Source organism: Lynx canadensis, chromosome C2 (assembly GCF_007474595.2).
Source record: "Lynx canadensis isolate LIC74 chromosome C2, mLynCan4.pri.v2, whole genome shotgun sequence".
NCBI lineage: Eukaryota > Metazoa > Chordata > Mammalia > Carnivora > Felidae > Lynx > Lynx canadensis.
Genome location: NC_044311.2, coordinates 157,189,028 through 157,214,308, shown reverse-complemented (window position 1 = coordinate 157,214,308; position 25,281 = coordinate 157,189,028). Strand labels below are relative to the sequence as shown.

The window sequence follows — 25,281 nt, the reverse complement described above, 5'->3', positions numbered from 1 at the left end:
CATTCGTGTCTCCTCTCCTCCCCGCTGTCCCCCCTCCCAGCCCCCCACCTCGTGGCATTTTCTTGCCCTCTGTTCTGTCCTTCGAGGGCGTCAGAAGCCTCCTGAGGGCACGCAGCGGCCTCTCGCCCGGCCGGTCGGGACCCGGAGCCCCTGTCGCTGGCACGTGCCCCTCTCTGTCCACGGGCCGCCGCTCCTGGGCTCTGGGGCTCCGATGGGTGTGGGCATCGGCACCGCGTGTCTCCGTCTTCCAGCCTCTGTGCCGACGCCGGTCCTGCACTGCCCACCGGCTCACTCTCACCCTGTCATTCTGCTCCTCGGTCCCTGTCGTGATTTTTATTTCCGCGACCGAGGTCCGGGTCCCCGGCACCTCTCCCTCTCGCCTCTCCTGTGAGTGCAGTCTGCGGGCCGGGCCCCTGCCCCTGGGTGCGAGCCCGAGGTCCTCCGTCCCTGCAGGGCACAGCCACGGCCTTGCCCAGGGGCGGGCCCTCGGGGCCACCACACTGGTCCGCGGCGTGCTCCCCCCTCTCGCTGCCCCTCGCCGGTGGTGCGTGCGCAGGGCAGGGCGAGTGGGCTTGGGCCGGCTTCCTGGGACACCCCCACAGGGAGCCCGTGCAGAGCTCGAGGGCTGGGGTCTGATGGGCCACCTGTGGTGCAATCAGCCACTTGCAACTACTTCCTCCAAAGCAGTGGGAACAGGAAGCACTGTGCCCTCACCGCCGTCGGGGCTCGCGGGCCGTCTTCGCCGCGCGACAGCCCAGCCCGGTAAAGAGCGGAGCCCCCTCCCTGCCCAGCCGGGACACCCCACCGAGATCGCCAGGGCATCAGCGAGGTGAGGGGACGGGGGGACAGGGGTCGCTTTCCTAAAGGGGGACCGGTTGGGCCCCGCGGCTCTTCCCCAGGGGAGCGGCCCAGCCCTGCGGGGAGGCCCTGGTCCCCGCCACCCACCCTGGGCTCGTCCACTCCAGCCAGGGGGAGCGCTGTGCCCCCCGTGGTCAGAGCCACAGAGAGGCGGGGACGGCTGTAACTGGGGACAGGACCCAGGCGGGAGGACGGGGCACAGCTCCGGGCCTCGGTCGCTGGGTCTAGGGGCTCTCGATAAACCACACGCACTTCCTGAGTCCCCGACACGGGGCCTGCGAGGCCGTGGAGCCTGGAGGAGGCTGGGGGGCAGGCGAGACCCCCCCGGAGGGGCCGGGCCGCGGGAGCGCTGGCGGGCCCCGGCTCACCTCCCTTTTCCTGCCCGAGACCCTCCTCCCCACGCCTCTGAGGCTGGCTGGGGTGGTCTCTCCTCCCGCGGTGTGTGAGGTGAGTGTGGGCGAGAGCGGGGGTGCCTGCGGAAGGGTGAGAGGGTGCACACGTGTGTGCGTGTGAGAGCATTGTGTGAGCAAATGTGTGTGTTTATATAAGTATTTGAGTGTGAGGCGTGTATGTGTTGCACGTGAGGTATGTGAGAGTGTGTTGTGTGTCAGGTGTGTGGAGGTGTGGGGGATGTGGGTGCGCGTTGTGTGTATACTTGTGTGTGAGTGCATATGTGTACGGGCGTGTGTAGGTATGTGGGTGTGTGCAGGTGTGCGTTGTGTGTGTACTTGTGTGTGAGTGTGCGTGTGTGTATGAAGGTGTGTATGGGTGTGGGGGTGCATGTAGGTGTGCGTTGTGTGTACCTATGTGTGAGTGTGCGTGTGTGTCTGGGCATGTGTAGGTGTGCATGGTGTGTACTTATGTGTGAGTGTGCAGTGTGTATGGGGGTGTGTAGGTGGTGTGTGTGTGTAGGTGTGCATTACGTGTGTACTTGTGTGTGTGTGCACGTGTGTATGGGTGTGGGGGTGCATGTAGGTGTGCGTTGTGTGTACTTGCGTGTGAGTGTGCATGTGTGTATGGGCGTGTGTGGGTGTATAGGTGTGCGTTGTGTGTGTGCTTGCGTGTGAGTGTGCATGTGTGTATGGGCGTGTGTGGGTGTATAGGTGTGCGTTGTGTGTGTGCTTGCGTGTGAGTGTGCATGTGTGTATGAGTGTGTAGGTGTGTGTGGACGTGGGGGTGCGGGGGGGTGTGCACCGTGTGTGTGCTTGTAAGCGTGCATGTGTGTAGGTGTGCATGGGTGTGGGGGGGTGTAGGTGTGTGTAGGTGTGCATGTGGTACGTGTGCATTTTCCTGCTGAGGGGTCCACCGCTTCTCTCGGACCGTCAGAGGTCTGCGAGCTCGGGCCGAATGCTGTGAAGGTGTCGTGTGAGAGCTGAGTTTTGGAGGACAGACATAGGTGTGTGACTAAACCTCCCACAGCCAGGCTCCTGGGGGCCTCTCCGGAGGCCTCCTGGGAGTGGGGGGCCTGGAGCCGCGTCTGGACCCCGGGGTCCCCCTGGATCCCGGCCGACACCGCCCTTCGGTCCCCTGGTCTCACCTCGTCCTGGCGCCCGTCCTCTTCCCCCAACCCAGGGCTGGGGTCCTGCTCTGCCGTCCCCGGCTGGGCTCCCCTCCTTTGGGGGCACCTGGGACCCCGAGTGGGCGAGGACGAGGGGCAGCCAGGGGCGGGGTGGGAGGCGGGGGGACCGTGGTGGCAGCGGCCGAGCCCACACCTCAGTGCTACATCCCAGGCAGGCACAGGGTCTCCCTCTGTGGGCACCTGATGTCCAGGTGACTGAGGGTTGTGCTGACTCCAGTGGCCCATGTGGGGTTTCTGTGAGGTTAGGGATCAGCTCCGCCGGGGAGAGGACCGGGTGGGAGGGCTGGGGGGGGGGGCGGCTCAGGATGCGAGGCGGTAGAGTAAAGCATTTCCCGAAGGCTCAGCCTCTGGCCTCCGTAGAAACCTGGGTGGGGCTCCCTGCCCCACAGTCGTGGCCGTGGCCGTGGCCGTGGCCGTGGCCGGCCTGCCCTGTGCGGCAGCAGGAGGCCCAGGGCAAATTACGGTCATCACCTGGGGGTTTCACGAGAGACGGGAACACTGACCACGGGCCTTGCAGACTGTTCCGAGGATGCCGCCTGCTCTCCGGGGATGGGAGGGACCTGTGTGCACCCCGGAGGAGGCCCCCCACCCGTGACAAGGGCCACCGGTGGTTCAGACTCCAACTGACTCCACAATCGAATGTATAATTCAAACCCCACTTCCCGGGGGGGTCAGGGAGCCAGCAGAGCCCGGCTTCTGCGTGAGCCCCCGGCCCGGGCCCCCCCGCGCGGCACAGACGGACAGAAACGTGGCCCGTTGGGATATATCCACTTTTTCTTTTTTCCACGAACCTTGAGTTGCCCTGAACGGGCGCTTGCCCACTTTCGCCGCTGTGCGGGGCCCACAGGGTGGCCTTCACGGGCCGTTGTCCAGCTGCACAGGTGGACGGGAAGCCCGGCTCTTTGGGTCGGCTACTTGGCTGCTAGCCAGCCGCACGTTGTCAAATGTTTGTCAGCCGGCTGTGACGACTGCCCACCACCTTTCTTGGGACGTTTGCCTCTTTGTCACTGACTCTTTAAGTTTATTTATCTTGAGAGAAAGAGGGAGAGAGAGAAAATCCCACGTGGGCTCCACATGGTCAGTTCAGAACCCGACGCGGGGCCTGATCTCATGAACCGTGAGATCATGACCCGTTTTGAGTCTGTCTTCTTGGTATTTCCTTCCTTAGTTTTATGCTCAGAAGGTTTCCTGACTCAGAGATACACTCTTCTGGTTCTGTTATCATTTTATGTCCCCAAATTCCACGGAGTTTATGCAGCCTCTGGTGTGAAGGAGGCCCCTTCCTGGGGAACCCCCACTTCTGCTCATCCCCTTTGAAGGCTGGGGTGCAACCCACTCCCTGTCTCTGACTCAGCCCCGGGCCACGGGCCAGGGTCACCCCGCCCCCCCCCCCAGCAGCACTGCTGCCATCTTGACCCTTCTTCCCCAAGCTGCTTGGCGATCATCATACCAAGGTCGTTGCCTTTTCCCAGGAAGCAGGTCCAATCTGTCGATTTTCGCTTTTTTGTTCGCTTTTCCCATTCATGACTTCTGCCCTCGTCTGTGTATTTCCTGCCTCCCTTACCAAAGCTTTCCTGCTCTTTCCCCCACCTCTGCATTTCCGTCCCCGTACGTGCACCTGTCCTCACCTGCAACCAAAGCACATCGGGCAACTGTTTTCACGTCCCATCCTGCACAGAGGGTTTTCACCGCACAGAGGTGGAATTGCACAGAGGATGTTGTCTGCAAATATCATTTTGACTTCCTCTCTGACCTGAGAGGTGTTTAGCACATTGTTTTAAAATTTCTTTTTTAATGTTTTTTTTTTATTTATTTTGATGTTTATTTATTTTTGAGAGAAAGAGAGAGAGAGAGAGAGAGAGAGAGCACAAGCAGGGGAGGAGCAGAGAGAGAGGGAGACACAGAATCCGAAGCAGGCTCCAGGCTCTGAGCTGTCAGCACAGAGCTCGATGCGGGGCTCGAACCCACGAACCGTGAGATCGCGTCCTGAGCCGGAGTCGGACGCTCAACCGACAGCCATCCAGGTGCCCAAAGTTTTATTTATTTAAGTAATCTCTGCAGCCAGCGTGGGGCTGGAACTCACGACCCTGAGGTCAAGAGTCGCATGCTCTCCTGACTGAGCCAGCCAGGCGCCCCTGAGCTCTTTAAAATGTCTAGTTGATACGTGGGAGGGTGTCTCGTCTTCTACATGCCGAGAAACCGGCCCTTGCAACGTGTGCCGTCAGACTTCGCGGGATGAGGTAGGCAACAGTCGACGTGCCTCGCGGACACTTTTGTAGGGCTGGGGGTCCAGGGAGCATACGGGCCCTGCGTCCTCTGGCCTCACTGCCCTTTCTGTGCCCTGGGTCTGTCCGGAGCCTCCGTGCTCAGCAGGTGGTGGCTCCAGCCGCCCCCGCGGAAGCCTGCTTCTGTCCATTCTGTGTTTTCATAGAAGGCAGAAGCGACTCCATATCCACACTCTGCCTTTTGGTTTAAAAAGGCTGGTGCCTGTTTCAGATCCCTGGTAGACATGGGCTTTTTCACCATGAAACAGCTTCGAGTCCGCAGGCTCCGGGGGTGAGTACCGCGTGGGGGCGGGGGGGGGGGGCTGCCTCCCATCTTTGAACTTCCTCGCCAGAGCCTTCCCCCTCGCCCGCCCTCCATCACCTGATTCGGGCCCGTAAACCCAGGTCAGTGGGTTTTGTGACCCCACAGGCCTGAGCCGTTCTGATGGCCAGTGAGCCCCGGGGACCTCGAGTGGCCTAACGTGAGGGTTTGCACTTTTGCAAAACCTCCGTCTCTTGATGTGATGTGGGCCGGGAGGGAACGGTCAAGAAAGAATTCTTAAGACGTTTTCTGTGCAAGAAGGTGGTTTTATTAAAGCCGGGCACAGGGGCGCCTGGGTGGCGCAGTCGGTTAAGCGTCCGACTTCAAGCCAGGTCACGATCTCGCGGTCCGTGAGTTCGAGCCCCGCGTCGGGCTCTGGGCTGATGGCTCCGAGCCTGGAGCCTGTTTCCGATTCTGTGTCTCCCTCTCTCTCTGCCCCTCCCCCGTTCATGCTCTGTCTCTCTCTGTCCCAAAAATAAATAAACGTTGAAAAAAAAAAAAAAAAAAGCACGGGCACAGGACCATGGGCAGAAAGAGGGGTACTGGGGGCGTCAGGAACAATTGGTTATATACTTTTAAGTTGGGTGGGTAGAGATAGAGGAAGTTTCCGAAGGGATTTTCTTCTTCATTTTTTAAGTGCTTATTTATTTTTGAGAGAGAAACAGTGTGCGAGTAGGAGAGGGCAGGGAGAGAGGGAGACACAGAATCCGAAGCAGGCTCCAGGTTCCAGGCTGTCAGCACAGAGCCCGACGGGGGGGCTCGAACCCACGGACCGTGAGATCATGACCTGAGCCGAAGTCGGGACGCTCAACCGACCGAGCCACACAGGCCCCCCCACACTTTTTTTGCCTGTTTTCCGCCTCCTCTTTGACGGGAAACCGATCTGACACCAGCTTACCTGTCCTGAGTCAGACACTGCACTCCCTCAGCATGCTGCCCGAAGTTTTTTTTCTTTCTAATGTTTCTGCTTTTTCTTGTCTTTTACCAAATATGGGTTATGTTTGTGTGTGAGAGATTGGGGAGGAATTGTATCGTGTTGTTCTTCTGATGCTCCCTGCCCTCTCACCTGGCGGTTAAGGGCTTTACCTCTTGCCAAAGGAGACCCTGGTCAGCTGCGTCCGCTGGGTGCCTCGGGGCCCGGGTCTCTGGGTCTGGGGGGGCTGACCCTGCCCGTGACTCGGGAGTCACCACTTCCTGCAGTTTGGACCCAGGCCGTGCCAGCAGCCTCCTCGAGGGCAGAGTCCTCACAGCCGTGGAGGGCCTGGGGTAGCTCAAGCTGCCTAGACTTCGGGTTTTGCACCGGAGGGGCCGCGCTCGGGTCCGGGTCCGGGGAGTGAGGCCTGGGGCTTGCTGGAGCAGGGTGCTCACGCCTCAGGACTCCGGCTGGGCCCTGGAGCCTGGGGTCCCCCTCCTTGCCCTGCTCAGCCGGGGCCTCCCACTTGCCCTCCAGCTTCCGAGCCAGGGTCCTTACGAGTCGGGTGCCCATGGGTGCCGGGTGCTGTGGGTGCACTGGAGTGCTCTCCAAGCCTGCCCCCACCCAGAGCTGCGGTCTCACAGGAAGCCGAGGCAGTGTGCCAGGGCGGCCATCAGGGCTCGGGCACCCACACCCTTGCTGTAGCGGGAGCCAGGCTGCGGGACTGCGCTCAGAGGGGGCCCGGTCTGTGCGGCTCCAGGATGCTGGTCCTCAGGCGAGGCCTGGCCTTGAGGGCCAGTCCTGCCTGCCGGGCAGGTTGCACCGCAGCCCCGCCCCCTGAGGCCCAGGGGGGAGGGGTCCCACCCGCCGCCACCCGCCCCCACCTGCCAGAGGCTGAGAGAGGGCTGGCTGCGTCCAGAGCCACCCTGTGTCGGGGCACCGCGCCCCCACCCCACCAGGCTGGGGGACACGCGGGTCCTCCGTTGGCCGCCCCCCATCTCCTGCAGGCCAGGATCGCGTGGAGAGAGGGCAGCCACAGCCCCCACCCGGCTTCCTGTGGTCAATGTCAGGACATCACGGCCGTGGGCCGTCTTACCGCATCAAGGCTCCCTCCCTCTCTGTGGGGGAGTGTGTCGGGAAAACGGGAACCCAGGTTACATCCTGCCGCTGCTCGGGTCTCCGTTTCCCTGCGAGGACCCAGGAGCTCTCTTGCTGGTTGTGTGAATGTTTGGGGTCCAGTCTGTGGCCACAGTGAGAGCACGTGCCCCTTCCTCGGGGGCTGTGGCACGGGCTTGCCCTGCGGGAGCGCAGGCATGGTTGGGCACTTGGGGAGGGCCTCCACCCTCCGCTTGGAGCGGCCTCTTTAGGGGGTGGCTACCCACAGCCGAATGTGCCTGTGACGGTGGCCAGGTCAGCCCCGGGCTGGTCTGCACCGGTGGTCAGCTGTGGAATTTTGGAGGGGCCAGATGGAAACTGGGACCGGCCCTCGCCTGAGCCCCACGCACCCACAGTGGGAGACAAGGGGCTTTCTTTCGTGAACGGGCTTGGCCGGAGTGAACTGAAAACTGCCGCCCGGGCCCATGTGGCCACCGCTATGACCCAGGAAGCCACAGTGCCACGTGGCTTCTGCAATTGACCCTGAACAGGAAGGATGGAGTGTTCTGTTTTGGACATTTCTAGGTCCTGCTCATAATATTGGTGGGGACCAGGGAGCAGGGGCACCTCCAAAAAGATGGGAACTTGAGACTGGATGGGGCTAATACACACAGGAACCCCGCCACGGGAGCAGGGGAGCCCCGGCTGGTTCTCCTTCACCCGGAGCCTCTGGGTGCAGAGACACGGGTTACAGGGGTGCAAATGGGGGCCCACCTACAGGCCGCATCTGAGCCCAGCAGGCAAGGCAGGGACCATGGGCCCTGGTCAGGGCCTCTGCTGGCCCCGAGGTCGCCCTCCTGGCCGGCCACCACCAGGCAGTGTCAGGGGGCAGGGAGCCCCAGGGCCTCAGAGGCCTGCCCTCGGGAGACGAGCTGGCCTTCACGTGACGTTCTGGGCGGGGAGTATTGATCTTTTAATGTTTATTCATTTTTGAGAGACAGAGCATGAGCCGGGGAGGGGCAGAGAGAGAAGGAGACACAGAATCCGAGGCAGGCTCTAGGCACTGAACCGTCAGCACAGAGCCCGACGCCGGGCTCGAACTCACTCACAGACCGTGAGATCATGACCTGAGCCGAAGTCGGACGCCATCCATCCGACTGAGCCATCCAGGCGCCCCTGGATATTTGCTTCTGGTAGAATGCGACCCCCTTCCTGCCGCTATCTCCTGATTCCTGGCTCCCCTACACCTTGTTTGCCTTCTTGGTCTGATGGAAAGACCACAGCCAGCTGAGGATTTCTGAGACCTGGGGGCATCGGTGCTTGGGCCCAGCCGGGATCCGGCAGCCCCCAACCCGGGGCGCCTTCAGGGGAGGGTTGGCATCTGGCGAGGGAGGTGTTGCCCAATCGGGCGTTGGGTTAGAAGGCGCCGGGTCCGCCTTGACCTGAACACCCGTCCTCAGCCTCGCCCCAACCGGACCTCGGCATCTGGGAACGTCAGGTGCTGGGTGTTTAAGGACGGCAGGTGTGCGTCAGGAAACACGGGATGCTGGCGGCCTAGGGCTGTGGCCTCGGACAGGGGCAGCAGTGGGCTCCACAGCACCCCACTTCCCCTCCCGCAGGGGCGTCTGAGCGGGGCGGCTGGCTAGGCTGGCTCCCGGCAGGTGCTCCCATCATACTGGTTCTGCAGCTGCCAGGAGGCCCCGGGCCAGCCCAGGCTCTGCTCTGAGATCGGCACTCAGTTCAACTGAGACTCGGGCACACGATGGCCGCAAGCCCCCGTCCACGGGTGCAGCCTCACACGTGCAGTGCGCAGTGTGTGTGATGTGTACATCGGGGGGGGGGGGTCCCGGGTGTGCGCCTGCGTGCACACGTGTCCCTGGAGGGAGGCCACTACTCCCTGCTCCTCCCGGGAGGCTGGTGGGCTCAGCAGTGAGGCCCCACGCCGCTCGGCCTCCTTTCCTGCTTGCTCAGCACAACCCCCCTCGGGCACTCAGCAGGCGCGGCCCGCGTCGGCCTCTCCGGGGCTGGCCCCCCCGGGCAGCAGGCACAGGGCCTCGGGCGCCGCGTCTGTGGGCCAGCCAGCCGGAGAGTCTGAGAGCCTGGGGTCCGAGGCCCCCTCACTGAGACCCCTTCCCTCCCCAGGACATGCTGCCCCGGCAACTTGCCGCATCCTCACCCCCTGGTGGGTCTGCTCGCCCTCTGGTCGGTGAGTTCCGCACAGGCAGGGCCATGCGGTCCGTGCCGGGGGGGGGGGGGGGGGGGGGAAGAAAGGGGCCCCCCCCCCCCCCCCCCCGCATCCTCCAGGGCCGAGTTCCAGCCTTGGAGGGGCGGCGCCCCTGGGAACAAGTCCCAGGAACGGGCCTCAGTCTCCCCGCACTCCCCCTCCCGCGAAGCCTGGTTTCCTCCCACCCCTCCTGGTGCTCCGGCTGCCCCTCCTCCCCCACCCACGCCCTGACCCGCACCCATCTCCGCAGCCCCGAGTGCCCGTGGCTCCGTGTGGGGTTGGCCAGCGCATGGCCGCCGCCGCTCACGGAGCCGCCTCATCTTGCCCCCAGCCCTCGGCCAGAAGTGTACCAAGTTCAAGGTCAGCAACTGCCGGGACTGCGTGGAGTCGGGCCCCGGCTGTGCCTGGTGCCAGAAGCTGGTAAGAGCCGCCTTAGGCTGCGCCCGCCGAGGGCCCCCACGCCTGGCTGCCCTTCCCGCCTTCCCACCACCCCGCCGGGCGCCCTCTCTCTGCCTCTGGAGCTGCTGGCACCCAGGGGCGCCCACCCCTCTGTTTCCTGGGGGACGTGGGGGGGGGGCAGGCGCAGCCCAGGGGGCACGGGACTGTCAGAGGGCCGGGCAGACTTGGCCCACCCCGGGGCAGCCCCAGGGGAGGCGGACCCCTGCTCTGTGCCCCCTGCCCGGGCACAAGCCCTGACCACAGACCACGAGGAGACACACAGGGAAGTGGACACAGCTCTCAGGGGAGAAGTTGTGGGCGGTTCTGTGTCGGGACCTTAACTCCTCCGCTGCGTTTTTTCGTTTTTATGTTTTACCCATGACAAGACCTCCAGGGCACAGTCCCTAAATTGACAGTTCCTGTCCCAGGCCCACCCTCCTCCTAGAGAGAACCCCTCCCTCGAGGGACCCTCAGCTCCTGACCACATCCTCCTCCCCTGGGACGCCGCCAGCTCCTGACCATGCCCTCCCGCCCTGGGGGACCCCCGGATCCTGACCATGCCCTCCCGCCCCGGGGGACCCTTAATTCTTCATACTTCAAGGGTCCTTAACCACAATGCATCCCCTCAGAGAACCACAAAACACTTTTCCAAGTCTCCACACTGCCCGTGGCACCTCATCACCCCTGCACACTCTACACAAAGTTTGCCAGTTGTTCCAATAATGCCTTCGATGGCATCTCCCTCTGTCTGTGTGGTGACCCAGGGTCACGCTCTGCACGTAGGCGTTCTGTCCCCCTAGTCGCCTCCAATCCAGGGCGCCCCTCGCTCTGCGTCATCACGTCATCGACATTTCCCCGGAGTTCAGGGGAGCAGGTTGTGTGCAAGCCCTCAGCGTGGGCTTGCCCGGCCTCCCCTCCGATTGGGCCCAGAGCGTGCGTTTTTGGCCGGAGCCCTGCCCGGGACTCGTGCTGTCACCGCATCCCAACACTGGTGATGCCAGTGTGGACCGCCCAGCCGAGGGGGCGACTGCCCGGCGTCTCTGCCATGATGTCATTATTCACTCCTTGCGGTTAGTAAGTAATTGTGGGGAGATGCGCCGAGGCCAGGAAACATTCCGCTCCCCTGTCAGGCCTTACACCCGCTCAGGTTGGCACCCGTAGGTGATTCGGGCAGAATCACTTATCACTTTGGAGGGCTGCCAGGTGGTGCGTCCACTTCACGGCCTCCCGCAACGGCTCCTACAGTCTCTTCTCTCTCATCAGTGCGGACCCCGTAGATTTTTATTTTATTCAATAGCTTTACAATCTATTGCCGTCATTCTGAGGCTCAAATGGTTTCACATTTGGCCACTGGGACCCTACCCCCTCCCCCTCCCCCTTGGCCTGTGCCCTCATCACTTTTTTTGAGCACTTTCTTACTCCAGAACAACCAGACGCTCCAGGCCCAGCCGCACTCTCCGGCCCCAAGGGTGGGATCAGACATTGCTCTGAAGGTTCTGGTTCCCTTTCTCGAGAAGCCTGCCTCCGGATAGCTTGCAGTACATGTCCTCCTTTTCTCAACCCTACGAGGCGGGGGCAGCGGCTTCAGAGTTTGCCAGCCCGCACCCCGGCCGACCCAGCAGCCTACAGAGAAGTGGGGGTGTGGTGGGGTCTCTCTGCTCGGATGCGGCACGGCCACAGCCCGGGGTTGAAACCCCTGCCAGCCAGTTGGATTTCTCCCTTCCCTTTCGTGGGCTCGTTCCATTCCTTGGGATACAGCTGGCCTCGCTTCCTTCCACGGGGATCACGTTTGGGACTCTGTCTGTTCCTGTGGATTTCGCTTTATGTCTCAAGTACTTCATGCACCGACAGAGCTCCAAAGGGACAGACGGGCAGCCCAGGAAAGCGCCAGCCCTCGTGGCCCCTCCGTGGCCCCGGCTGTACCTGGCGGCCTCCCGCGTGGCCGCCTTACCCTTCCTGAGTCTCCTTCTGTGAAAGGAGCAGAGAGCCGCACACAGTTGTCTTTAGCGTGTCCTCCCTTGGTGCCACCGAACGCGGGCCCTTCTCCTGCCCGTGCTGTCAGAACCCAGGGGGTCTTCGTGGGGTCATGAGGACACTGCCCCTGGACCCAGGGCTCCCCGGGTGCCATGTGCCTTTTCTCAGGGCAGAGCCTCCGATGAAGGCTGCTGAAGGGCGTGGACACCCCTGGCCCGGGTGCTCCCGGCTCTGGGCTGCTGAGGGACCCCGCCATGGGCCAGCCTGGGGCTGGAGACATCGGTCCTTCCGTCATCTCTGGCTGCCGAAGGCAGTGGAGGGCAGACGGCTGGTTCCCAGGGACCGCGGGGGACGTAGGAGCCCCACGGAGAGGCCACTGGAAGGCAGGTGTCCCCGGCTGCCCAGCCTCCCGCCCACCCCACCCCCACAAGGACACCTGTCTTGAATCCCAGGTGGGAATAAGGCGGGTCAGCCTCCTCCAGTGACCCCGAGGGCCAGTCTCATGCAGCACCCATGGTGTGGCCCCCACATTTTCTCCACCCTCCTCCTGACCCCCGGTCCCACCCCCAGAACTTCACCGGTCTGGGGGAGCCGGACTCCGTTCGCTGCGACACCCGGGAGCAGCTGCTATTGAAGGGATGTGCAGCTGACGACATCATAGACCCCAGGAGCCTGCCGAGGACCCACGACGACCAGGAGGCCGTCCGGAAGCAGCTGTCCCCACAGAAGTGACACTCTACCTGAGACCAGGTAGGCGTGGCCTCGGCCACCAGACGAGTAGCATGTGTGTCGGTTGCTCTGGGTGCCAGGGCCCGACCGATGGCACAAGTGTCCATGTGCCAGGTCGGACAGCAAGGTGGGCAGGAATCCAGGACGGTTGGAAACCCCAGGATGGAGTCTGAGCACCCCCGTGGCCCCATCCCCTCTGCCTGCAGGAGGGAGCCCCCACACCCACCACCTGTGGCTACGTGCCTCTGCTCTGCGTCCTTTCCAAAAGGGAGAAGCAACCATCTGGGAAACACTCTTCTGTCCCGCTCTCAGAATGCCAGGTGCTCTTGGCAGAGCGAAGGCTCTGATAAGTCCTGTAGCCAGGGAACTCGAATGACTGTTGAAATCAGTGTTGCTCAAACTGACTTGACCGCAGAGCCCGGTCAGTGCCCTAAGAAGTGCCCTTTGGGAAGGTAGCTGTGGTGGAAGGAGCAGGACCATGTAGTGGACAGGCCAGGGCAGGACGGGGTGGAGTCCGTCCCTCAGCCTCACCTCCGTGATGGCAGTCCTGCAGGGAGCTGGGGGCTGGAAGCGGGACAGAGAGACAACTCAGTCACGCCGTCCCTGATCTTCGGTGACTTATTGAGCATCTGCTATGTGACGGGGCGCCCTAGGTCTGGGACGAATAAGCCGGCAATCGCATGAGAACGTGTTGTGACTCACACAGGGGCCAGAGGGGACGTGATCGGGAAGGGGGCCTGCACCGGGATGGCTGGGTTTGCCCCATGCTGGGGGCGCAGAGCGTGCCTTGCAGGGACAGCCAGGTAGACGTGCATCTCGACAGCGCCTGATGAACGAGCGCTCAGCGGTGTGCGTGTGTCCAAATGCTCCATCTAGCTGGGCGCCCTGTGACTCGTCCACGGGCCACGGAGAAGGGGGGCAATAGTGAACACTTCGGGACCTGTGGGGGGCAGGTCAGGGCCCCTGAGATGCCTTCTCTCTGCCCCGTCCCTACCGACAGGTCAGGCGGCTGCCTTCAACGTGACCTTCCGGCGGGCCAAGGGCTACCCCATCGACCTGTACTACCTGATGGACCTCTCCTACTCCATGCTGGACGACCTCATCAACGTCAAGAAGCTGGGGGGTGATCTGCTCCGGGCTCTCAACGAAATCACCGAGTCGGGCCGCATCGGTGAGGCTCCCCCCCTCAGTCCTGGCCGGCCCTGCTGCCCCGGGCCTCTGCCAGGCAGGGCACTGGGGGGGCTTGCCAGGGCCCCACGCAGGCCACCCCGGGGGCCACCCCCGGGCGCTGTCAACGCCATCCGGCCCTCCACCTCCTCTCCTTCCTTCTCCTTTGTTTTCTGATATGTTCAAAAAACAAAACCTCTACCGTGCTACTCATTAAAAAAACGAAAAGTCAGCAGAGTAGGCCGGCCGCACAGCAGTCACGCGGGCAAAGACCGAGGCCGGCAAACCGGCAGCGTCCTGACCTGCACTAACTCACTTGCCACGTGCGAGTCTCGGGCACACACGTGCGTAAGGCAGAGGAGACGCCTGACTCCCCGTCTGCCTCCTCCCGAGCCGTGTGCAGGGACGCACGGGCACACCCTCCGTCCGTGCCCATGCGCTCACACACCGTGCGTGCACGTGCTCACACTCGTACACGATCACACTCGTGCACACGTGCCCTGCTGCGCAGTAGGAAAACAGAGGCTCCAGGGCGGGCTTCCTGCCCACCCCACTCGTCCCGCCCACCCCTCAGGCTTCGGGTCCTTCGTGGACAAGACGGTGCTCCCCTTCGTGAACACGCACCCCGAGAAGCTGAAGAACCCGTGCCCCAACAAAGAGAAGGAGTGCCAGGCGCCGTTCGCCTTCAGGCACGTGCTGAAGCTCACCAACAACTCCCACCAGTTCCAGACCGAGGTGGGGGAAGCAGCTCATTTCCGGAAACCTGGACGCCCCCGAGGGCGGTCTGGACGCCATGATGCAAGTCGCCGCTTGTCCGGTGAGGCCCCGCCCAGCCCGGGTCCCCACACCCCTCCCAGGGGAGGCCCCTTCCAGCCCGGGTCCCCAGACCAACCCCAAAAAGGGAGACCCCCCCCAGCCCCGGTCCCCAGACCCTCACCAAGGGAGGCCCCGCCCAGCCCGTGTCCCCAGAGCCCACCCAAGGGGAGGCCCCGGCCCAGCCCTGGTCCCCAGAACCCCCCAAGGGGAGGCCCCGCCCAGCCCTGGTCCCCAGACCCACCAAGGTGAGGCCCCGGCCAGCCCTGGTCCCCAGAACCCCCCAAGGGGAGGCCCTGTCCAGCCCCGGTTCCCAGACTCCACCCAAGGGGAAGCCCCGCCCCGGTCCCCAGACCCTCACCAAGGGAGGCCCTGCCCAGCCCATGTCCCCAGAGCCCACCCAAGGGGAGGCCCCGCCCAGCCCAAGCCCCCAGACCCACCAAGGTGAGGCCCCGCCCAGCCCTGGTCCCCAGAACCCCCAAGGGGAGGCCCCGGCCAGCCCCGGTTCCCACACTCCACCCAAGGGGAGGGCCCCGCCCAGATCCCCAGACCCCACCCAAAGGGAGGCCCCGCCCAGACCGGGTCCCCAGACCTCCCAGGGGGAGGCCCCGTCCAGCCCTGGTTCCCAGACTCCACCCAAGGGGAAGCCCCGCCCCTGTCCCCAGGACCCCCACCCAAGGGGAGGCCCCGACCAGCCTTGCTCCCCAGAACGCCCCCAAACCCAGGGAGAGGGAGCATCCCCTGCCAGGCGTCCCAGGCATGTGCGCTAAGTGGCCGTGTCTGCCGTCCCTGGCCCCAGCAGGCCTCCCCCTGCCCCCTGCTGACCCCGGCCTTCCCCCCAGACGCACATTTCCATTTCCGCGTGCTGTCCTGGGGACAGACACGGGCCGCTAACGTCCCCGGGGCTTGCCCTGTCCCTTTGCGTGTCCTCAGGTTCTGTCATCTTTTGTGTCTGCCACGTTTTACATGGTAGTAAACATTTCCGCGAGTGTTTTCCTTTCTCCTGTGGGGTATTTCCCAGTCCCTGGTCTGAACCCCCACCGCGTCCTGTGCGTGGGCGCGGGCCATCGGGAGGTTGTCCGCAGACACCTCAGGAGCAGGCCACGGTGCTAGAATCCGGCCTGGACACGGGGACCCCGAGCCCCGCGGCCGGTTGCCCGGCGGAGGGTGCTGTGTGAGAGGGGCCGCCTGGCTCCAACCCCCACGCTGCGCTCCGCCCACTGGGGAAACCGAGGCCGCTAACTCTGCTGTGTTCTCAGGAGGAAATCGGCTGGCGCAATGTCACTCGGCTGCTGGTGTTCGCCACGGACGACGGCTTCCACTTTGCGGGTGACGGGAAGCTGGGCGCCATCCTGACCCCCAATGACGGCCGCTGTCACCTGGAGGACAACATGTACAAAAGGAGCAATGAATTTGTACGTGGCCTTCTGTCCTGGGAGGGAGTGGGCAGCATGGGGGGGGGGGCAGGGGGGGGAGGGGGGCGGGGGGGGGTTGGGAGGGAAGGCCCACCTGGGCTCCGCCCAGGGGAGCAGGGAGGCAGCGCTAGGGTCCAGGGGGCTGGCGCAAGGGGGCCACCCTCAGGCGGGACAGCTCTCAGCACGGAGAAGCTGGGCATCCTCTGGTCTGGAAAGTTCAGCACCTTGCCACAGGAGCTTGCCCTCACCTGCAGTGGATCGGACTGCGCCGTGGGAATCGGTCCGGGGGTGGGAGGCTGGGCCTCTGGGCCCAGGTGGGAGCGGCCGGATGCCTGGTGGTGTGTCCTGACCCCCGGGGCCGGGCTGACCAGGCGTCTGTCTCCCCACCAGGACTACCCGTCGGTGGGCCAGCTGGCTCACAAACTGGCTGAAAGTAACATCCAACCCATCTTCGCCGTGACCAGGAGAATGGTGAAAACCTATGAGGTCGTGGCATCGGGTCCTGAGCAGCAGGGCGGGCACGGGACGTGAGTGGTGCTGGCACCCTGCGTCTCTACGGGCTGAGCTGCGCTTGGGCGGGCGACAGGCGACGGCAGGCGGGGATGCCCACTCTGGGCTCCGTGCGGTTGGAGGAAGGAAGAAGGATGTTCTCTGTTGGTGAAATCCAGTCACCATGTTTCCATTTTTGCTACAACATAGAAAGTCTTTCTGCAGATCAGAGGCTTCCTTCTTGTTTTATGTCCCAATACGTTTGAGCGTGAGCGGTTCACGCGTTTATCAGGCCATATGGGCAAGTGCAGGACCTCAGGCCGGCGGGATTTCACCAGGAAGCACCCCCGGATACCCTGCAGAGCCCTGGGCCCCCCGCCAGAGCTGCCCCCGCCACTCAGAAGCCAACTCTCTCGCACACTGACACTTCCTTCTCTGCTTTGGGAACCCTGGGTCGGTCCTGATTTCACGGAATACTGGTTCTTGTTCCATTCGTCTAGAACATGGGGAACTTTCTGTTCCTGGGGCAGTTTCTCTTCCGTCCTTCCTGCCCTCGGTCCGGCACCGTGTTTGTTTTGCGTGTGTACACAGCCGGCTTGAGCCGGGTTGGCCTCCTCTCAGCTCTGCGGGGCTGGGAGAGCACCTGCCAGCCCCTCCCCCTCCGTGGGAGGCGTGGGGCGCTGGGGAGGGGGCGGCGCAGAGTCAGCAGCGCCTGCTGTCAGTTCTCCAGACTCCAAAGGAGGACAGGACCCTGCAGGGGACACAGAGGAGGGGGAGGGGCAGGTGTCTAGGAGCTGTCCTGGGGCAGGCGGGCAGTGGAAGCCTGCCTGACCACAGGGACAGTGGCTCAGCGCAGGGCCGATGGCCGGGGGCTTCGTAACAGAAGATTGCCCACGTGTGCTGGCTGCGTGAGCATGGGCAGGTCGGGACCTGGAGGCCGTCCTACCAGACGCAGCAGGTCCCAGTAATTTGCTATTGGGGCAGGACAGTGTGGTGATGGAGTAGAGGCTGAAGCAGGAGATTTGAATCCCCAAACCCACTAGCACGAACAGGGCCCTGGCAGATCTGAGCCCGTTTCCTGACCCCGACTCATGGGGCTCTGGGTGAGGGACATCGAGGTGACCAGAGCCTGTGAGGAGAGCATTTGTGGCACTGTCCTTGGTACACCCGCACCAGAGTGGAGGCAGGTCGGAGGACAGGAGCCCGGCTTCCCGGAGTCACGGTGGGTGGTCCCACCCCGGGGGTGAAGGGGAGAGGGCACGCAGAGGCCAGAGGGCGTTGGTGGCCAGGCTGGGACACAGTCCTTGTGGGCTCCGTGGAGGTGACTGGAGTCTCTCGGGGAGTTACGGGAGGGCGTTGGGTCAGAGAAGTGACCTCAAACCATCAGTTCTGTAAGTGAGCCATGATGCAATCTTCCGGGAAAGGTAGTGTGAGGGGAAGGAGGGAACACAGAGCTGTCCGGGCGGTCCAGGTGCGCCACGCTGCCCACGTGCAGGTGCCACGGGACCAGCTGACCCGGGTCCTACTGGAGCCCATTATTACAGTCCTGCTTAACAGTCTTTTTTTAAAAAAAAATGTTTAAGTTCATTTATGTATTTTGAGAGAGAGAGAGAGAGAGCACGAGTAGGGGAGGGGCAGCGAGGGAGAGGATCCCAAGCAGGCTCCACGCTGTCAGTGCAGAGCCTAAAAAGGGGCCCGAACTCACGAACCGCGAGATCATGACCTGAGCCGAAGTCGGACACTTAACCGACTGTGGCACCCAGGCGCCCCCACACAGTCGTTATTAAAATTAAATTATATCAACACATTAAAATGCTCAGAACCTATCCCTTCCTGGTGGTTTTGGCACGTCCTACGACTCTGTGCCCTTGGTTGTTTGCGCCTGATACAGCCGCATGGTGGGGACACTCTCACGGCGGTGAGGCGCGCTCTTCCCAGCTCTGCGTTCAGTGATGTCACGAGCTTGAACTCGGCCGAGGAGGCGTGTTTACAGCGAGCAAATCGGAAAGTGCTCAGCTTCTGAGCCACTGACCACACGCTGTCTTAACTGAACGCGATAAGATATCTGGTGGGGGACTCTCTGGGCCATTTTATGAGCAAGAAGGAAACTGGGGTGTTACGGAACCATGGGCTTCCGTGGCCCCAGGGCTGCAGCTGTGACTGTGTGGTCTGTTTACCTAACAGAAACTCACCGAGGTCATCCCCAAGTCAGCGGTGGGGGAGCTGTCGGAGGATTCCAGCAACGTGGTGCAGCTCATTAAGAACGCCTACAATGTGAGTCCCCCTGGCACTCAGCCGGGGTCCCTGGGGCTGGTCGCAGGCACCCCGCCCTCCCTGCTGCAGGTCAACAGAAGGGTGGGCCCGACAGAAGTGCCCTGCCCCCTGGGGCCACCGTCAGGCCTCCTGGGCAACGGGCAACGGGCAAGAGCCTGGCTCTTCCCGACAGGGCAGCCGTTGCCCTCCCTGGGGATGGAGCAGCTCGTCCCATGCCCGAACCTCGCCTCCGGATACGGAGCCCCCTTGTAGGCCAAAGTTCCTGGTGGCGAGAGCACCTGATGAGGGTTGTCGAGTTGAGGGGGTTCTGTGTGCTCCATGTACCCTTGCAGAGCCCCTAACCCCCAGAGCAGTACCTCTTGAGAACCAGCCGCTGCCAGTGTTTCTGTCTACACACCGATGGCACGGTCACCTGTCCCCGCTCACTCACTCTGACTCTGTTCCTCTCTCTCCCTCTCTGTCCCTGTCTGTCTCCCACTCCCTTAAGTGGGTTCCCAGCTCCTACCCTGTGCCAGGCACTGGGCACTCAGTGGTGGGCGGGGACTGTCAAGTCCCCGTTCTCATGGCTGCGTCTGTCCCCATCTGTGCCCTCCTGGCCTCTCGCGGGGCCACGGCGTTGGTAACCTCGTCGCACCTGCACGGGACAGGACCTAGCGCCTCCCCAGCTCTCAGCGGGCATGTGGGGGGAGGAGGGAGGGGTGAGAAATGGAGAGGCCTCAGAGCCATTGGCCAGGAAGGGCCTGGGGACAGCGGGAGGAAGCTCCCTAATCTGTAGCCGTTTTTTTCCGGCAGAAACTCTCCTCCAGGGTCTTTCTGGACCACAACAGTGTCCCCAACACCCTGAAAGTCACCTATGACTCCTTCTGCAGTAATGGAGTATCACAGGTGGACCAGCCCAGAGGGGACTGTGACGGAAGTCCAGATCAACGTCCCGGTGAGGGCCCCATTCCGACTGTCGGGAAGGTTTCTCTCCAGGGACCGCTAGGAGTGCACCCAGGCACACGGGGCAAGCACAGGGACAAGCAGGGGGTTATCACCCTCAGCACACTGCTCAACACAGGGCTCCCGGGTGCAGAGGACAGAGGGGATGGCAGCGCCCCCTGGGGCAAGATGCTGGGCAGTGCGTCCAGCAAGGAGCAGAGTTCCTTTCCACACACCTCAAGTCTGGTCCGGTTCCTGATTTGTGTGTGTGTGTGTGTGTGTGTGCGTGTGTGTGGCTGTGTGTATATGTGTGTGGTTGTGTTATATATGTGCGCTGTGTGCTGTGTGTTTTGCAAAGATACTAAAGCATGGGCAACACAGATGATTAAAGACGTTGATATTTAAGTTATTTCCATAATATTTTGAATTTATTATGACCATGAGAATTAAATTTTCCCTTTTGTGGCTGTGAACTAATATTCAGCAAAATACTGCTTTTATTGCAGTTTTAAATGTGACATTGGAATTCCTTCAGATATGTTACTCGCTAAATGTCGCACATAAATTTTTGCTGAAGTATCTCCCCTCACACTGGGTGGACCCACACAGGGATTTATTCAATCTTATGATTGGTGATTGCTTCTTATATATTTTTTCCTGATATTTCTGCTCTACCTTCGTGGCCCCAGTGGCAATTCATTTAAGTTGGTCTGGGCCGTGCCTTGCTTTGGACAAGCCGGTGCCCCCCTGAGCTCTGTGCTGGCTGCCCGCGCAGGGAGGGTGGTGGGGCTTTGTGCTGTCGCACCCGGTTCCTGCGGGGCCTGTATTCGGGGTCAGAGCACAAGTCCATACCCAGGATCTAGGGCCTCCTGTGGGATTCTGACATCCTAGCATACCAGACATAAGGAGAAAATATACGTCCTTTTAAGTCATGTAATCTCCTTATTAACACGTGTGTGATAAAAAAATTCTAGAGAGCCCCCCCCCCCCCCCCCCCCCCCCCCAGCCCGAGCCCAAGCGGGAAGGGAGGGGCGGGGGGGGGGGGGGGGCAGGGCAGGCTGGGCGGGGCTCGGGTGAAAGGATGGGCGGGGCTAGGGTGAGGGGATGGGCGGGGCTAGGGTGAGGGGATGGGCGGGGCTCGGGTGAAGGGATGGGCGGGGCTAGGGTGAAGGGATGGGGCGGGGCTAGGGTGAAGGGATGAGAGGAGGAGCTCGGGTTAAGGGATGGGGGCAGGGATCGGGACGGGCTGGCGGGGCTCTGGTGGGCCTGCTGCCCCCACGTTCTGGCACCGCGGACGCCGGCTCTCCCGACGCCCTTTCTCTTTTCTCATGTCAAGTCCCAAGTCCTGGAGAATCGCAAGGTGTCTCGTGTTCTTCCCTCTTCCGTCCTCTGGCTCCGGGGCCCCTGCAAGGGCCCCTACAAGGGCTGGTACTCTCCAGGCCTGGGACCAAGCACACACCCCTTGCCTACTCGGGCCTGGCCCCGGGACAAACCCCTACGTCCAGGCGAGGGCGAGGACACGGGAGCGGGGTGGGAGCCTGCTGTCCCGGCCTTGCCTGAGCCCTGCTCTTCTCCACCGCAGATCACCTTCCAGGTGAAGGTCACGGCCACAGAGTGCATCCATGAGCAGTCCTTTGTCATCCGGGCCCTGGGCTTCACGGACACGGTGACCGTTCACGTCCTTCCCCAGTGCGAGTGCCCGTGCAGGGACATGAGCCAGAACCGCGGCCTCTGTGGTGACAGGGGCTCCATGGAGTGCGGCATCTGCAGGTGAAGTGGTGCGGGCAGGTGTGGGGCAGGTGTGGCCCAGGGCCGCAGCTCTGGAGAAGGGGGCCTGACCCGGGGCCCCTCCCGCTGCGGTGCGACCGCCGGGCTACATCGGAAGAACTGTGAATGCCAGACGCAGGGCCGGAGCAGTCAGGAGCTGGAGGGCAGCTGCGGAAGGGACAACAACTCCCTCATCTGCTCGGGGCTGGGGGACTGCCTGTGCGGGGCAGTGCGGTGCCACCAGAGCGACATCCCCAACAAGAGTATCTTCGGGCGCTTCTGCGATGTGCGACACGTCAACTGCGAGCGCTATGATGGCCTGGTCTGCGGGGGCAAGGGTGAGCAGGGGTGAGGGAGAGCTGGGGTGAGGGGGAGCGGGGACGCGGACGGAGGGACGGGTGGACCCGGGTAGAGCCAGGTAAGCGGGGCCGAGGATGGGAGGGGGGAAAAGGGGAGGGGGCGGACCGGGGGGGGGGGGGGGGGGGGGGACCCGGGTGAGCGGGGGGCGTGGACGGGAGGACCCAGTGAGCCCCATGCAGCCGCCTGGGGCTAAGCAGGTACGGACAGACAGGTGGACGGATGGACGGGTGCGGGCCGGATGGGTGGGGCCGAGTCTCGGCTGCTGTCCTGCAGAGCGGGGCACCTGTTCCTGCGGCAAGTGCTCCTGCAACCCGGGCTTCGAGGGCTCCGCGTGCCAGTGTGACAGGTCCACCCGGGGCTGCCTGAACCCCGACGGCTTTGAGTGCAACGGGCGCGGCCGCTGTGTCTGCAACGTGTGTGAGTGTGACACCGGCTACCAGCCGCCCCTGTGCCTGGAGTGCCTGGGCTGCCCGTCGCCCTGCGGCCGCTACTTGTGAGTGCCCCGCCCCGCCTGCACCCATGCTGCTCTCCGGCTCCCGGGTCCCCGCAGCTCTGCCCCCGGACTCCTCCGGGAGCCCCTTCCTCCTCCCCGAAGCCTTCACCCGTGTCCCCCCACCCGGGGGCCCTCCTGGCGCCTGAGTCCTCGTGCACCTGCGCTCAGCCCCACGCTCCTCTCCTCCGCAGGTTGTGCGCCCAGTGCCTGAAATTTGACCCGAGCCACTCGGGGAGTAACTGTACCTCGGTGTGCGGGAACGTGGGCCTGCTGAACAAGCCCCCGGAAAAGGGGCGCACGTGCAAGGAGCGGGACGTGGACGGCTGCTGGATCACCTACACGCTGCGGCAGCGGGTTGGCAGGGACAGCTATGACATTTACGTGGATGACAGCCGAGGTGAGACTTCCGGGGTGGCCACAATGTCTCCCCACTTAGAAGGCCGGCCTGGGGGGGTTGGCGAGTGTCCACAGCTGTGGTCCTCCTGGACTGGCCCCTCCCTGCCTCACCGGTGACACCTGAGAGGCGGTGCTCCGAGCCAGGGGACGGTTCTCAGGCTGGTTACCTCCTACTTGACAGCTGACTGGGGCTTGGAGCTGTGGGTCCCGAGAACTGGGCGAGGGACAGCTGTGTGAGGACCCCTGCGGGCTTTTGGAGATCCCCGCGCTGAGATCTCAGCCCTGGAGGGGGTCAGCCTTCTAAATGCTGCCTGCAGTCTGTCGCTGAAGCCCAGGGCCGTCCCTGGCCCAGTAATGGCTAAGGACACGAGGACGCCAATCCTGTTCTTGTGGGGTCTCACCTTCCAAGGGGATGGAGACACGCTGGGCCAACACCTGAAATGCCAGTACCCGAGACAGCGCAGGACTGTGGTCAGGGTCAAGAGGTGCAAAGACGGGAGGGGGGCGGTGCCCCAGAGGTCAGAGGTCAGAAGGTCTCTGGGAAGAGGACCCTTGCAGCTGAGACCGCAGGATGAGGGCAGCCACACAAACCAAAGTGAAGGCTGGGGGGCCAGAGGCCCTTGGCGCTGGGTCTTTATGGGCCCCGGTGAGTCCCGGGAGGCATTTGGGTCTCTCTCCAAACATACCAAGAGGCTGTTGGCAGTTTTCAGAAGAGTGAGGGACAACTCTGAGCTGCATTTTCGGATGCGGACCCACAAAGGGCCTCTGCGTGACGCAGGCACCGAGGCGCTGACAAGGATAGGTGTGGAGGTGGTGGGGGCGTGGGGACAGAGCCTGCGCTTGAGTGGAGCACGGGGACGGGGTCGGGAGCAGCGGATGGTGTGTGGGGGTCGGGTCAGGTTTTAGGGGGCACATTGGGTGACGGTGACAAAGCACGTGTGGGTGTTGGGACTTAGGGACCCCGATGCCCCTTGGGGTACGTTCTGGGGTGGCCCCCAGGGGCATTCAGGGCACACAGACGCTCAGCACCCCACTCCTTTCCTGCTCAGAGAGGTTGAGGGGACAGACAGAGGCTGGGGGGCCGAGGCGCTCAGGCGAATGCAGCAGGGGTGGGCACGTCGCATCCGTCAGTGCCCAGGTGGGACTGAGACCCGCACCCAGCTCCCCTCCCCGCGGTGGGAACCCCAGAGGGGCAGGTGGGGCTCAGGCCCTCTGTGTGGCCTGGAGCTCACAGCCTGAGTCTGGGGCTGCGGGTTCCGGCCTGCCAGGGTGGACACCTCTCGCCAGGTTTCTTTGATGGGCAGATTTGGGTCACACGTGGTTTTGTGCACCCTTGGCCAAGTTGTTTGACCTCTGTAGGACGCCGAGGCCCGCTAGAAAGGTCAGGATGATGGAGCACATGAAAACACGGGCACCCAGGGTCAGGCAAATAAGGGCCCTGTTCCCCGGGTCAGGGGCTGAGGCCTGACACACTGCAGCCCAGAGCCCTGGAGGAGGAGGGTGGGGGCCCCAGGACGCCGCCATTGGTTTCCTCAGGAATGCTTTCACTAGGCGAGTCCTCCTCCCTAACCTCTGCTACCGGGTGTGTCGGGGGCCTCAGGCACCGCACCTGCCTGAGTACTGACTCAGTCTCAGTAGGTTCTGGTGACGGGGCCACCGGCTGTCCATGGTGGCAGCTGGCTCAGGAGGCTGGTGTCCTGTCCAGGCTGCCCTGGCTACTGGCGTCCTGGCCCCACTTTCTTCCCGTGTAAACGAGGGCCTTTAAGTTTCGTCCGGAACCGCAGGGCCTGGTCTGTGCCCTGCCCTGCCCCTTCCCTGGCCGGGGCCTGGGGCTGCGGTTCACTCCCCCACCTGTTGCCTTGACGGTGAGCCCAGGGGTGGGAAAGCTGTGTCCCCCTAAGCACTGGACCGTGTCCTGGGGCAGGGCACACGTGGGGCCTGAGACACTCATGAGCGCGTACTTCTCCCTTGCCTCAGAGTGTGCGACGGGCCCCCAAGTTGCCCCCATCGTGGGGGGCATCGTGGCGGGGGTCGTACTCATCGGCATCCTCCTGCTGGGCATCTGGAAGGCTCTGACCCACGTGAGTGACCTCAGGGAGTACAGGCGATTTGAGAAGGAGAAGCTCAAGTCCCAGTGGAACAATGTGAGTGGCTGTCCTGGGGGTCAGGCCCCCCCCGCCCCTGTGACGTCTGCCCACCTGTCCCCGAAGCTCATCCTTAGAGCTGGGACTGTGGGAAGGCCACCCCCACTCCTGGCTCCTTCTTCTCCTGCACTGACGAGTCGCGTCGCTTTTCCCACCAGGACAACCCCCTTTTCAAGAGCGCCACCACGACAGTCATGAACCCAAAGTTTGCTGAGAGTTAAGAGCACTTGGTGAAGACAATGGTGTCTGAACCGACCAGATGGGACCACCCCCGAATCACATCTCCTCCATCGGGTCCTCCACGGACACAGCTTACGATGCTTGAACATTTCACCCATTAACCAAAAATCCACTGTTTTTTTTCTGCTCTCAGAACAATAGATATGGCCAGGTGACAACAGGGACCCATCAGAAGGAACAGCCTCCCCCTTCTGATGTGTCTGACCTTTTCGGTAGAGACTGGAAGAAGGAATTGCTTGGGTCTTTCAAGGTTAGATACGTTTTCCCGCATAAAGAGTGGTGGGCTCATTAAAGGCAGCACAAATTTATTATTCTTGAACTTCTCAGGGTATAAGGTTCCATCCCATTGAGTATACTGTTTTTCAGTCACGTGTGTAGAAACAATAAAACTTCAGAAGAGGCTATC

At 62.8% G+C, this 25,281-nt stretch overlaps 1 protein-coding gene across 1 annotated transcript; it reads left to right on the top strand.

The window, feature by feature from the left end:
* Positions 1 to 682: 682 nt before the first annotated feature.
* Positions 683 to 25,279, top strand: ITGB2 (integrin subunit beta 2). Its single transcript, XM_030330366.1, is given in 19 exon segments — positions 683 to 829; positions 9,174 to 9,237; positions 9,587 to 9,675; positions 12,238 to 12,394; positions 12,397 to 12,417; positions 13,397 to 13,567; positions 14,138 to 14,301; positions 14,303 to 14,380; positions 15,636 to 15,791; positions 16,182 to 16,277; positions 18,465 to 18,554; positions 19,347 to 19,469; positions 19,471 to 19,488; positions 21,058 to 21,246; positions 21,337 to 21,580; positions 21,876 to 22,095; positions 22,287 to 22,492; positions 24,469 to 24,635; positions 24,794 to 25,279. Coding segments are annotated over 18 exon segments (2,313 nt in total). The 5' UTR covers positions 683 to 829; positions 9,174 to 9,176; the 3' UTR covers positions 24,857 to 25,279.
* Positions 25,280 to 25,281: the final 2 nt, after the last annotated feature.